The 15,000-nt window shown below is 46.3% G+C and overlaps 1 protein-coding gene and 1 long non-coding RNA gene across 2 annotated transcripts; one reads left to right on the top strand and one right to left on the bottom strand.

Moving 5' to 3' along the window:
- Window positions 1–294: 294 nt before the first annotated feature.
- Window positions 295–3,945, bottom strand: LOC311249170. Its single transcript, XR_014621125.1, has 3 exons — window positions 998–3,945; window positions 556–632; window positions 295–423 (listed from the first exon to the last, which is right to left on the bottom strand). It is a non-coding gene; the product is annotated as an uncharacterized lncRNA (long non-coding RNA).
- Window positions 3,946–4,197: 252 nt separating this feature from the next.
- Window positions 4,198–11,066, top strand: zbtb14 (zinc finger and BTB domain containing 14). Its single transcript, XM_084339984.1, has 10 exons — window positions 4,198–4,792; window positions 6,664–6,852; window positions 6,984–7,154; window positions 8,257–8,352; window positions 8,443–8,586; window positions 8,681–8,925; window positions 9,033–9,118; window positions 9,253–9,392; window positions 9,565–9,660; window positions 10,405–11,066. The coding sequence occupies exons 2-10, from the start codon at window positions 6,664–6,666 to the stop codon at window positions 10,543–10,545; spliced, it is 1,308 nt and encodes a 435-aa protein (XP_084196110.1). The 5' UTR covers window positions 4,198–4,792; the 3' UTR covers window positions 10,546–11,066.
- The last annotated feature ends 3,934 nt before the right edge of the window (window positions 11,067–15,000 follow it).

Below are 15,000 nucleotides of genomic sequence, written 5' to 3'. Positions count from 1 at the left end.
GCTATTGAGCTAACATGCTAATATTTCCATATAAAAATTAATAAAAATTAATAAAAAATATTTAGAATTTAAAAATGTAAAAACAAGAGGTGTATCTCATGCAGCCAATGTAGTTACATGATCCCAATATGATTTTGAGTCAATTGATCACTTGACCTGGAAGCTATTGAGCTAACATGCTAATATTTCCATATAAAAATTAATAAAAAATAATAAAAAATATTTAGAGGTTCAAAATGTAAAAACAAGAGGTTTATCTCATGCAGCTAGTGGAATAACATGATGCAACACTAGTAGGGCTCCAATGATTTTATTATAACATAAACATGTCCCTTGTTTCTGTTGGCATAAGGGACATTTCCAGGTTTTGTCCATGGACAGACATGAGCCATAGAGCCACCGATCGCGGTCATCACATTGGATCTGTTTAATTGAAAACAAATTATATATTTCAGTTTTTTTTATTCATTGTTATTTGACACCTTAACATTATTATATTTTTTTCATGGCTATATAACAATTCAACATGTCTTTAACTGTTTTTCAAATACTCACCCATTGTACAATGGCAGTTCCTGGTCCTGGTGGCTTGAAGGTGGCACACATAGCACAGCAATTTTGATCATCAAAGACTAAAAAAACCAAACATTTAGTTAATTATATTTACCTCCTATCTATCTTGTTTTTGATTTATTAGCTGAGGCCTCCAGGATGTGAAGAGCCAGATCTCTCGTCTCCTCCATGTTTTTTTTAGATGTGCTGAAGTTCATGTCAGGGACGGCTGGGAAAGCCTTTATCAGGGCTTTTGCCATCTAAACAACATCGAATGCAGGTACAACAATAATGGGGGGCATATAATAAACTACATACACTCATGATCGCTATTAAAAAAATTGTTATCTCTAGTCACACTATAATTTGTACATTTGCCGATATTAGTTCACATCAATACATCTTTCCTACCTCACATATCATGAAAACAATAGTTTGGGCTCACCTTTACAACAACGACACCACAGCTGCTTCATCTTGTTGGAGTGAATGGGACATAACGCCCCCTTTCCACTGGACATCCACACATTCGTCTCTCCATGACATGTGCGCCTCATCATGAAGTGCTCCCTGAATAAAGTTTATATTCATCATTCTCTTTAAATTCAGGTCCCTCGTGTCCAGAGATTATCACACACATTTGCAACAACCCAGTGAATAACCAATGTTTTCATTAATTACAAATACTCATCATCACCATTTTCAGATCAACCCCCAAGATGGAGACACACTGTTCAATTTTAGGAACCGTTTTCAAATCTAAATGAAATTAAAATGAACTTGTTAAGGACACAGTGCAACATCCATGCAGGATACAATGACTGCATCCTGCATGGATTTCAGCCAGTCACACTAACAGAAACAGGAAGACACAGACAGTTACGTCAACACCTAGCAAGATAGAAAAAGTTTCCTCTCTGTTAGCTCTGACTACAAAACATGTATTCAGGGACACGCATCAATTGAAAACATTTTGAACTGACATTGCTGCAGATATAAAAAATGTAGCGTGGGTCATTTTTATAATCTATTTTACAAGTGAAGTCCCAGCAGCTGAGTCAGAGCTTTAAGGTCTGAACATTGAATGCAATTGTATAAATCACTGGCTTTACATCAAGATTTTGACCCATATCATTTTAGAAAGTTAATTTTAATTTCATTTAGATTTGAATACAGTTCCTAAAATTGAACAGTGTATCTCCATCTTGGGGGTAGTAGTTGTTAATAACTTCCTTAAGTTACATAGTTTCTGATGTTTTCTCAGCCTCTGTAGCAAATAGAAACGAAATTCAAAGCTTACTTCAAAATGACTCATACACTTCTGTCTTCAAGGAATACTTATCGATATAGGGGGAAAAATCACCCCTTGGACAGTTTTGATACTAACTAGTTCATCTCTACACGACGGATCCTCCCCAACAGGTGTCGACGTCGTTGTTGTTGTATGGGTTGCCGCTGCTGTTGCTAGCCGCTGCCGCTAGCCACTGCCGCTGCTACTGCTGCTGCTGCTGCTGCTACTGCTAGCCACTGCTGCTAGCCGCTGCTGCTGCTACTGCTGCTGCTAGCCGCTGCTACTGCTACTGCTGCTGCTACTGCCGCTAGCCACTGCTGCTGCTGCTACTGCTAGCCACTGCTGCTGCTTCTGCTAGCCACTGCTGCTAGCTGCTGCCACTGCTACTGCTGCTACTGCTAGCCACTGCTGCTGCTTCTGCTAGCCACTGCTGCTAGCTGCTGCCACTGCTACTGCTGCTACCGCTGCTGCTACTGCCGCTAGCCACTGCTGCTGCTGCTACTGCTAGCCACTGCTGCTGCTTCTGCTAGCCACTGCTGCTAGCTGCTGCCACTGCTACTGCTGCTACCGCTGCTGCTACTGCCGCTAGCCACTGCTGCTGCTGCTAGCCACTGCCGCTGCTACTGCTGCTGCTGCTGCTGCTACTGCTAGCCACTGCTGCTAGCCGCTGCCGCTGCTACTGCTGCTGCTGCTACTGCTAGCCACTGCTGCTAGCCGCTGCTGCTGCTGCTGCTACTGCTAGCCACTGCTGCTAGCCGCTGCTGCTGCTACTGCTGCTGCTAGCCGCTGCTACTGCTACTGCTGCTGCCGCTAGCCACTGCTGCTGCTGCTACCCACTGCTGCTGCTTCTGCTAGCCACTGCTGCTAGCTGCTGCCACTGCTACTGCTGCTACTGCTGCTGCTACTGCCGCTAGCCACTGCTGCTGCTGCTACTGCTAGCCACTGCTGCTGCTTCTGCTAGCCACTGCTGCTAGCTGCTGCCACTGCTACTGCTGCTGCTGCTGCTGCTGCTATTGCCGCTGCTACTGCTGAAGACAGTAGTCACTTTCTGTAACTTGGAGATCAGCTTTCTGTTTTCCTCCTTCTTTCTCCTCTTGTCAGCACGGCTGAGGCAGCTTCTTCTCATCTGTTTCTTTTCTTTACTTTTCTCTTCTCTACTCTCCTCTTCTTCTCTCGCCACTTCGCGCTGTTTGTTTTCGTTTTGCTGCTGTCTTCCTGGATCTGTTCTGCACATGCGCAGTAAGATGGACTGATCCAATGTAGTGGAGACTGAAAGGGGGGCCCCGGCACACACACAATACGATTAGCATTCTGCTGGCATTTTAGCGAGAGGATTTTAATCAAAAACATAATTAATGTGCGCAAATAAGTAATAACTGTATTAACCATAAGTGTATGAGGATTTTTATGGGGCCCTCACCGCCTAGTTTTGCCTAATGGTAAGTCCGCCCCTGCGTTCAGGGGCTGGCTCGTGTGTCCTGCGTCAGGTTCGCGCCCTCAGAAACTTTCACTGCGCAAGAAGCAGTATGTAGATGAACATTAGTGTGGCAGCAGTGTAGCAGCAGTGTAGCAGTGTGACAGCAGTGTAGCAGCAGTGTAGCAGCAGTGTGACAGCAGTGTAGCAGTGTGACAGCAGTGTAGCAGCAGTGTAGCAGCAGTGTGACAGCAGTGTGGCAGCAGTGTAGCAGCAGTGTGACAGCAGTGTGACAGCAGTGTGACAGCAGTGTAGCAGTGTGACAGCAGTGTAGCAGCAGTGTGACAGCAGTGTAGCAGTGTGACAGCAGTGTAGCAGCAGTGTGACAGCAGTGTGGCAGCAGTGTAGCAGTGTGACAGCAGTGTGACAGCAGTGTAGCAGCAGTGTAGCAGCAGTGTAGCAGTGTGACAGCAGTGTAGCAGCAGTGTAGCAGCAGTGTGACAGCAGTGTAGCAGCAGTGTAGCAGCAGTGTAGCAGTGTGACAGCAGTGTAGCAGCAGTGTGACAGCAGTGTGGCAGCAGTGTAGCAGTGTGACAGCAGTGTGACAGCAGTGTAGCAGCAGTGTAGCAGCAGTGTAGCAGTGTGACAGCAGTGTAGCAGCAGTGTAGCAGCAGTGTGACAGCAGTGTAGCAGCAGTGTAGCAGCAGTGTAGCAGTGTGACAGCAGTGTAGCAGCAGTGTAGCAGCAGTGTGACAGCAGTGTGACAGCAGTGTAGCAGCAGTGTAGCAGCAGTGTAGCAGTGTGACAGCAGTGTAGCAGCAGTGTAGCAGCAGTGTGACAGCAGTGTAGCAGCAGTGTGACAGCAGTGTAGCAGCAGTGTGGCAGCAGTGTAGCAGCAGTGTGACAGCAGTGTAGCAGCAGTGTAGCAGCAGTGTGACAGCAGTGTAGCAGCAGTGTAGCAGCTGTGTAGCAGCAGTGTGGGGATGTGACAGGATCTAATGGAAAATTATTTTTGGGCCTGGAGGGCACTTGTAGCTGCAACACCGCAAATGACCACTGGGAACAAACTAGGAACAGTAAGGCTTTGGTGCTGTATCAATCCTAAAATAAATGTACATTCATGTTGTGGCCACGTGACAGACATTGAGCCAGAAAACATCACAGTGTGGGTAATCAATAATAATTGATCGGTGATGTGATACTAGCACAGGAGAATAATAACATCTCTGTTTAATCTGCTGGAAAAGTTATTTATTTCAGAATCAACTTCCTGTTTTACAACCTCATGTTATCTCCTCAGTATCAGAGGGCCCCAACACACTGCGCATGCGCAGAGGTAGTGATCCGTCTCGCCCACAGAGGATCTTTGGCCCGCTGCCTGCGTGCCCCTGCAGTGTGTGCGTGCTGGCGCAAAGCGCGGCCTTCCGCTCTGTGCTCGTCCTCAACAACAACAACAACAACCGGACAAAGTGTTTCCCGGCTCCCGGTGCGCTGACACACCCAGAGGAACACACTCACACCGGGCCGCTGTGACGGTAAGAGCCCGCTCCCCTGGCTCCGCGCTCTCCGTCCCCCCGGCTCCGGCCGCCGTTTCCGCGGGGATGCCTGCGCGCTCTCGAGTCGTTCATGGCCGCTCGAGCCCCGTCTCGTTCGTGTTATCGAGGCCGCGGCGCCGCCGCTGCTCGCGTGCCTGTGTGTCGGTCCCGGGGACGGCGGAGCGGAGGATCCGTGAGAGCACGCGGCCCGCTCCCCGTCCGGCCGCTGATGATGTCGGTCAGCAGCTTTTACGGAGATACTGAGGATAGGCAGCGGATAAACGCCATTTTGTGTGTGAGCGGAGCAGCAGGCCAGATTGTCCGCCATTTAACAGAAGCACCGAGTGTCACCAACACCTCACACACCGGCTCCACTGTGAGCCTCACGGTCACAAACACAGGGTGAACCGTGTGTGTCCACACCGACCCGCTGTAACGTTGTTTAATGTTTAATTAGCACGTTAGCTCCCCCACGTCCCACAGGCTAACGGTAGTAACGTTGTATAACGTTTAGTTAGCATGTTAGCTCCGTCACGTCCTACAGGCTAACGGTAGCATCGTCGGTGACCACAGCTGCCGTTACACCGTCTGAACGGTGCCCCGCTGGTCTCCCGCGGTTACCCCGGTTACAGTTAACACGGAAATGATCGTCTGTTTTTAAACTAAAGTTTACGTTAGCTTCGCAGCTGCTAGCCCGGTAGCCTAGCCCGCTTCAGTCCGGTTTAAATGAATGTTAGCCAGAGCAGAAACGGTCCGTGTCCGTTAACCGACCGGTTCAGACCCGGACTGTTTGCAGGTTGAACCTGGTCGGTCATGGTCATGTTATCAGTATGCTCCATGCTAACAGCTAGCCTGTGTGCTGTCTGTCCCCTCGGCTCACTTTAATTCATCGTGAAGCGTGCACGCGCTCATGTGCGCGTGTCCGCGGTAGTAGAGGTACATGAACTGTTGGGACCAGACTGGGCACAGATGAGGGAGGGGGGGGTCTGCCAGGAGCCTCTGAGCCAGGCACTGAAACCAGCAGCACACAGATCTGATCCCAGTTTAACCAGTCTGAAAGAAACTTCAAACCAGTTTGACCACAGTTCATCTAAACTAGAGGACAGGGGGGACAGGTGAGAGGAGAACATGGTCAGCTGGTAATCAGTTGAGGTGATCCAGTGTGATGTCACCTCCTGATGACATCATCAACTCTGATGTCCATCCAGAACAAATGAATCCACAGATATCAGAGCAGAACCACTCTGAGGAGCTGATACTCACACAACTTTAATGGAGACTATTTGACTTTGGTCGTTAGGATTTCATCAGTATTGGTTCTGATACTGCTGATTGATAAGTATTGATACACTCCATAAAGAAAATATGTTAGAATGAGATTGAAGAGTTGATCTCTCACATTGACTGAAGCTTTCTAACGATGAGCTGGACTCCACTGTAGACTGTAACTGAAGACACATCCAAACAAACTGAACCTGTGTTTCATCTCGTCTGGTGATGGACGATGAGTTGGACTTGGATGTCTGACTTCTGTCCACTGATGAAGCTGCTGACTGTCATGTTAAGCATGAATTAATCATGTAAATGATAAAAGCTTAAGATCAACACTTTATAACTACTGACTGATCTTTCTAACAAGTGTTATGTTGACTTGACAAGGTCGAGACAGACACATCTGTAGTTTGGCTGCACGCAGGAATAACGTTAGCTTACGTTAGCTGTACTGGTCAACAATTTCTGCCTACAAGATAATAGTTGGTGAGAAAGGGCCGATCAGAGGATCAAATATGGTGGATACATGACGTCTCCAACAGAAAGTGTTTTTTGTGCGAACTGTGCCTTTTATTCCTGTGTTACCTGCCCGTGTGTAGATGACGGAGACGGTGAAGTATGTGGACGACGAACATAAGAGCATCTTCCTGAAGCTGCTGAACGAGCAGCGGCTGGAGGGCGAACACTGCGACATCGCTGTGGTGGTCGAAGACGTCAAGTTCCGCGCTCACCGCTGTGTGCTCGCCGCCTGCTCCAACTACTTCAAAAAACTCTTCAAAAAACACGAGGTACTCTTCAGTATACACGTGTACACTTTATATTTACAAAAACACACAGGGTTCGACCACATTACTTCAACAAACCAGGTGTACTGCAGGTACATGAATGTTATTAACCCTCACCTGTCCGTGTCTCTCAGGTGGACAACTCTTCGGTGATTGAGATCGACTTCATCCGCTCTGATATCTTCGAGGAGGTGTTGAACTACATGTACACAGCAAAGATCTCCGTCAAGAAGAGAGACGTCAACCTCATGATGTCATCAGGACAGATCCTCGGGATCCGCTTCCTCGACAAACTCTGCTCTCAGGTAACAGTCACACAGGTAACAGACACACAGGTAACAGACACACAGGTAACAGTCACACAGGTAACAGACACACAGGTAACAGTCACACAGGTAACAGACACACAGGTAACAGTCACACAGGTAACAGACACACAGGTAACAGACACACAGGTAACAGTCACACAGGTAACAGACACACAGGTAACAGTCACACAGGTAACAGACACACAGGTAACAGTCACACAGGTAACAGACACACAGGTAACACTCACACAGGTAACACTCACACAGGTAACAGACACACAGGTAACAGTCACACAGGTAACAGTCACACAGGTAACAGACACACAGGTAACAGACACACAGGTAACAGTCACACAGGTAACAGACACACAGGTAACAGACACACAGGTAACAGTCACACAGGTAACAGACACACAGGTAACAGACACACAGGTAACAGTCACACAGGTAACAGACACACAGGTAACAGACACACAGGTAACAGTCACACAGGTAACAGTCACACAGGTAACAGACACACAGGTAACAGACACACAGGTAACAGTCACACAGGTAACAGACACACAGGTAACAGTCACACAGGTAACACTCACACAGGTAACAGTCACACAGGTAACAGTCACACGGGTAACACACACGGGTAACAGTCACACGGGTAACAGACACACAGGTAACAGTCACACAGGTAACAGACACACAGGTAACAGACACACAGGTAACAGTCACACAGGTAACAGACACACAGGTAACAGACAGACACACACACACAGGTAACACTGTCAGACTGGTGAGACAGGTGTCACTCAGAACCTGTAGTTTGTAGCTCGTACCTCTGGTCTGTTCTCCCATCCTGATAACTTGAGTTGTGAATAGAAAGGTGACACCTGAGAACACCTGGCACTGACACTTGTGTGCTGTAATCATACCAGTCCAAGACAAACTGAATATACCTCACTGCATTTTTAATGTGAAATCCATCATACTGAAGGTGAATGCAGGTGTGTGTGTAGCCTGTTTGCCGTTTACCTGTTCTCAGTCAGACAGGTAAAGACAGGTGAAGCTCCTCCTTCTGTGTGATGATGCAGTCATGTCTCCTCAGAAACGAGACGTGTCATCGGAGGACAAAGAGAAGTTTCCCTATGACATAGTAAAGATGGCGCTGCCGCCAGAAGCTCAGCTGGCTGCTGACGCCGAGGTACGATTACACCGACCAATAATAATCAGTGATCAATCAGCTGTCACAACTGCTTTAATTACCTTTCTGTTCGTCTGTGTGTGTGTGTAGGTACTGGGAGAGCACGATGACACACCCACCACAGATGACCTAGTTGAGGCGTCAGCCAATCAGGAGCTAGATAAGTCTCCCAGTGCGGCGCTGCGTGTCCAGGAAGCCATCCTGAAAGAACTGACCAATGAGGACGTACACAAGGTACACACACACACACACACACACACACACACACCTAATTACAGGTTACCACAGGTAAACGGCACATGTGACCACACCTGTCTGACCTGTCCAGGTAACCTGCTATGACCAGGATGTGGTGACAGAGATGGAGGCGGAGCCTAAAGAGCTGGGGGCAGAGCACCACGCCACCCAGACGCTGACGTTTACAGACAGTATGGGCGAGGTGAAGGACGAGCAGCCGCCAGGCTGGTCGACCGCCACCACCGACATGAAGTTTGAGTACCTGCTGTACGGACACCGAGAGCAGCTCGCCTGCCAGGTGTGTGGGAAGAGCTTCCTGGACGAGAGCAGGCTCAGGTACAAACACCTGATCGATACACCTGATCAGTACACCTGATCAGTATACCTGATCAATACACCTGATCAATACATCTGGTGACCTCACCTGCTCTCTGTGTCTTCAGGAAACATGAGAAGCTTCATTCAGCAGAGCGTCCATTTGCCTGTGAGATCTGCACCAAAGCTTTCACCACCCACGCTCACCTGAAAGGTAACAACACACCTGCACTCTCCTGGGCTCTGATGTCATCACATAAAAAACGGTATTAAGCTTTAGATGTTACAGATGATGGACAGTTTACAGGTGATATTTAGTTTGGCCCCACCCTCACCTGTGTGTTTTAGAACACCTGAAGATCCACACAGGCTTCAAACCGTACAGGTGTGACGTTTGTGGGAAATCGTTCATTCGAGCTCCAGACCTGAAGAAGCACGAACGGGTTCACAGCAACGAGAGGCCGTTCGCCTGCCAGATGTGTGAGAAGGTGAGCTCACCTGTGTGTGTGTGTGTGTGTGTGTGTGTGTGTGTGTGTGTGTGTGTGTGTGTGTGTGTGTGTGTGTGTGTCTCTCTCTCTCTCTCTCTCACCCGTCTGTCTCACCTGTCTGTCTCTCTCTCACCTATCTGTCTCTCTCTCTCACCTGTCTATCTGTCTTCAGGCATTCAAACACAAGTCTCACCTGAAGGATCACGAGAGGAGACACAGAGGAGAGAAACCGTTCGTCTGTCCATCCTGCACCAAGGCCTTCGCCAAGGTACTCCTGATACTACTGCTACTGCTGCTACTGCTGCTACTACTGCTACTACTACTACTACTACTACTCTACTGCTACTGCTACTGCTACTACTACTACTACTACTACTCTACTGCTACTGCTACTGCTACTACTGCTACTACTGCTGCTACTACTACTCTACTGCTACTGCTACTACTACTATTACTACCATTACTACTACTACTGCTGCTACTACTGCTACTACTGCTACTACTACTACTCTACTGCTACTGCTACTGCTACTATTACTACCATTACTACTGCTACTGCTACTACTGCTGCTACTACTGCTACTACTACTACTCTACTGCTACTGCTACTGCTACTATTACTACCATTACTACTGCTACTGCTACTACTGCTGCTACTACTGCTACTACTGCTACTACTACTACTGTACTGCTACTGCTACTATTACTACCATTACTACTGCTACTGCTACTACTGCTGCTACTACTGCTACTACTGCTACTACTACTACTCTACTGCTACTGCTACTGCTACTATTACTACTACTGCTACTACTGCTACTACTGCTACTATTACTGCTACTATTACGACTACTACTGCTACTATTACTACTACTGCTACTGCTACTACTGCTACTACTACTACTACTGCTACTGCTACTACTACTACTACTGCTGCTACTACTGCTCCTGACAGCACTGCTGTGTGTGTATTTGTACCTGTGCTGAGTTCAGTGTCACTCTGTACCTTCAGGCGTCAGATCTGAAGCGTCATGAGAATAACATGCACAGTGAGAGGAAACAGCTGAACCCCCTGCAAAGCGACACAGAGACGCTGCAGGCCGCCGCCATGGCTGCTGAGGAGCAACATCTGGACACCATCAGTTGCTCCTAACATCTGGACACCGCCAGCTGCTCTTAACATCTGGACACCGTCAGCTGCTAGTATCATCTGGACACCACCAGCTCCTCGTAACACCGCCAGCTGCTCGTAACATGTGGACGCCACCAGCTGCTCGTAACATCTAGATGCCGTCAGCTGCTCCTGATCAGTGTGACTGTATTGATAAGGACATTTTCTTGATAGTTGTTTTATTTTGAAGCAGACTCTAAATGAAGGTCTGTGTCTGTAGAAGTTTTCCTGCTCTGAATCAGTGACCATGAACTGACTTTGACATGAACTGATGACCTCAGTAATCATGTGATCAACGTGTTAAACATGGAGGACTGTGTGTGGGACCGCCTCCCTCTCCTCTCACTTCATGTATCATTTGTAATGATGTCTCTGAAAATGTACAGATCAGTTTTTCAGTCTGAACCAAACTCTGTACAGAAAACGGTCGATTTTGAAGCTATTTGTTTGTGTTGTAAATAAAGTTCTGTTCAGTTCAATGAGCAGAGCTGCTGTGTTTTAAACTGCACGTCTGCTTTATTTTATCACCGTCATCACTACAGGATCCCCGAGTGGACACATTTATTCTCAGAGCTCTGTGGCCTGTTAAAGGATAACTACCGTTTTTTATAACCTGGACCTTATTTCTAGCATAAAATATTATAATTTACTCACCCAGATAACTTTGGTGTCATTTGGCACGAAATTAGATCCAGCAGAGCGCCGCGTATATCCATATAATGCGTGTGATCAGGGCACCGAAGCGCAGCCTCTATGAGCATTATCTGCCGCGAAACTAGTTCATTTCACCAATATTTTGTTACGATACGCTAGTGCTATTCCCCTCTGAGTCTGGGCTTGTCTGTTATCAACATCCGGGGTCTGTAGGTTGACCTACTACCTCTGACCTGGAAGATGTCATCTCTGAGCACGCACCCGCGACAGCCGGCTTGTTTACCTGTAGCTGCTACTGCTAGTTTGACCCTGGATGTTGGTATAGCACTAGCGTATCATGACAAAATATTGGTGAAATGAACTAGTTTCGTGGCAGATAATGCGTTATACACAGGCTGTGTTTCAGTGCCCCGTCACTCGCATTATATGGATATACGCGGCGCTACACTGGATCTAATTTCGTCCAAACGACTTCAAATGACATCTGGGCGAGTAAATGATCATATTTTATGCTAGAAATAAGGTCCAGGTTGTAAAAAACGGTAGTTATCCTTTAACTTCAGTGGTGGAATTTTACAAGCTCTGAATTTTACACGCTCTGTTGACGGGATGCTCCTCTCGGACACACTCAGCAGTCTAAATAATCAGATACATTAGAACAGTTAAATCTTTTGTTTCAGCTGATGTCCGGGTCACAATGAGAGAAAATTTTATTAATTTGGTCGGGGAACATAAAATAAAAGAGATTTTGCACCTACCAGTTATTCTTTCGGTCACCTGTCTGTGAAGCCGATTAATGAAGCTGTTAGTCCCTGTGAACAGGTGTTGGCTTTTCAAAAGCAAAATAAACAGAGGCCGACATCCTCTGAATAGAACTGGTTTCTGAAGAAGCTTCAGGAGACTTGGAGGTTGTACGCTGAAACATTTGTTGAAGTTCGATGGAGGAGAAGAGGCTAAAGCATCTGAGTAACCACTTCCTGTACAGGGAGTAATTAACCCTCGACACACCCACGAGACAAAGTGTCCAAATAAAGTCACTGTTCAGTTATCTGTGCAGATGTCAAGATTGTATTAAACATGAAACTGTAAACGCATGAGTCATGGTGTGATCGTCAGGTCACATGTTTGACAGTCTGAGATCATCTTATCTGACCTGCAGTCTGGGTCATCAGACAGCTGCTGTCACAGAGACTCATCAATCACAGACTCATCAATCACACAGACTCATCAATCGCAGACCCATCAATCACAGACTCATCAACCACAGACTCATCAATCACACAGACTCATCAATCGCAGACTTATCAATCACAGACTCATCAACCACACTCATCAATCACAGACTCATCAATCACACAGACTCATCAATCACACAGACTCATCGATCACAGACTCATCGATCACAGACTCATCAATCACACAGACCCATCAATCACAGACTCATCAATCACAGACTCATCGGTCACAGACTCATCAACCACAGACTCATCAATCACAGACTCATCAATCACAGACTCATCAACCACAGACTCATCAGTCACAGACTCATCAATCAAACAGACTCATCAATCACAGACTCATCACCCACAGACACATCAATCACACAGACTCATCAATCACAGATTAATCAATACAGACTCATCAACAGTGATGGGCAAATTACTTTGAAAAAGTAACTAATTACAATTACAAATTACTTCTTAAAAAAGTAATTGAGTTAGTAACTCAATTACTCTATTATAAAAGTAACTAATTACTAGGAAAAGTAATTTTTGCGTTACTAAAACAAAGTAATATGTCAAAGAATTCGGCTTTTTAGAAGCATGTTTCACACGCCAGTTTCATAGAGTGTTGTGGTCAGATGCTTCATTAGATTTGAGTTGCTCGCGGCCGATGTGGACAAACGCTTTCCTCCCGGGCATAACGTGCACTTCAAATACAAGTTCTTCCCCTTTCTCTCAACGATGGTGAAGTAGTGTTTATATTTCCACTTGCTAAACGCCGACTTTCCCACTTTATCCTCCTCTTCTGTACTCGCCATTTCTTCTCTGTCTATCACTTTGGTTTTACCGGTCGAAAGTTGTGTGTGTGCGCCGCACAGAAGCTACGTCGGTTTGTGTGTAAAATAAACTCCTACAAGGATTCGTCAATGATGTCACGCAGCTATACATCGTCAAGTCAGTTACTTCCTTGTTCCATATCCGCAAAACATGACCTGTCTTATCCTTGGTATTTATCGAAACCGTGTTGTACTAGTGTGCTCTCTACTCTGCAGCCCGCTTATGAAGTGAGGAGGAGGAAAGGAAGAAAAGAAAAAACAATAGCCTAGAACTCATGCTGGCTGCAGGCTTTTTTTTTTTTTACCATGATCGCGCTGGGGCCCCGATTTTAGTAACGGCAACACAAGTCATGTTAGTAACGGAAACGGCGTTAGTAACGCTGGATAAAGTAATTAATTAGATTACAAATTACAGAGGAATGTAACGGCGTTACGTAATCGCGTTTATTCTAACGGCGTTAGTCTCAACACTGCTCATCAATCACAGATTAAGCAATACAGACTCATCAATCACAGATTAATCAATCACAGACTCATCAATCACACAGACTCATCAATCACACAGACTCATCACTCACAGACTCATCAATCACAGACTCATCAACCACAGAGACTCGTCAATCACAGACTCATCAATCACAGACTCACCAATCAGAGACTCATCAATCACACAGACTCATCAATCACAGAAACTTGTCAATCACAGACTCACCAATCAGAGACTCATCAATCACACAGACTCATCAATCACAGAAACTTGTCAATCACAGACTCATCAATCACAGACTCATCAATCACACAGTCTCATCAACCAGACTCATCAATCGCAGACTCATCAACTACAGACTCATCAATCACACAGACTCATCAATCACAGACTCATCAATCACGTACTCATCAATCACACAGACTCATCAATCACAGACTCATTGATCAGACTCAACCACAGATTCATCAATCACATAGACTCATCAACCACAGACTCATCAATCACAGACTCATCAATCACACAGACTCATCGATCACAGACTCATCAATCACAGACTCATCAATCACACAGACTCATCGATCACAGACTAATCAATCACAGACTCAACCACAGACTCATCAATCACAGACTCAACCACAGACTCGTCAATCACAGAAACTCATCAATCACACTCATCAATCACAGACTCACCAATCAGAGACCCATCAATCACAGACTCATCAACCATAGACTCATCAATCACACAGACTCAACAATCACAGACTCATCAAACACACTCATCAAGCACAGACTCACCAATCACAGACTCATCAATCACACAGACTCATCGATCACAGACTCATCGACCACAGACTCATCAACCACAGACTCATCAACCACAGACTCATCAATCACACAGACTCATCGATCACAGACTCATCAATCACACAGACTCATCGATCACAGACTCATCGATCACAGACTCATCGACCACAGACTCATCAACCACAGACTCATCAATCACACAGACTCATCGATCACAGACTCATCAATCACACAGACTCATCGATCACAGACTCATCGATCACAGACTCATCGACCACAGACTCATCAATCACAGAGTCATCAATCACAGAGTCATCAATCACAGACTCATCAATCACACAGACTCATCAATCACAGACTCATCAATCACAGACTCACCAATCAGACTCATCAATCACAGACTCATCAAGCACACAGACTCACCAATTAG

This window comes from Pagrus pagrus, assembly GCF_965226575.1.
Source record: "Pagrus pagrus genome assembly, chromosome: 20".
Taxonomy (NCBI): domain Eukaryota; kingdom Metazoa; phylum Chordata; class Actinopteri; order Spariformes; family Sparidae; genus Pagrus; species Pagrus pagrus.
Note: the sequence above shows the minus strand (reverse complement) of the source record. Positions and strands in the feature narration are given on the sequence as shown.

Excerpts from the sequence above, each read along its gene's own strand:
- zbtb14 (XM_084339984.1), top strand. The coding sequence starts at position 6,664 with ATGACGGAGACGGTGAAGTATGTGGACGACGAACATAAGAGCATCTTC. Across the intron at positions 6,853-6,983 it reads AACTCTTCAAAAAACACGAG|GTGGACAACTCTTCGGTGAT; the intron begins GTACTCTTCAGT and ends CGTGTCTCTCAG. Across the intron at positions 9,393-9,564 it reads CCTGCCAGATGTGTGAGAAG|GCATTCAAACACAAGTCTCA; the intron begins GTGAGCTCACCT and ends ATCTGTCTTCAG.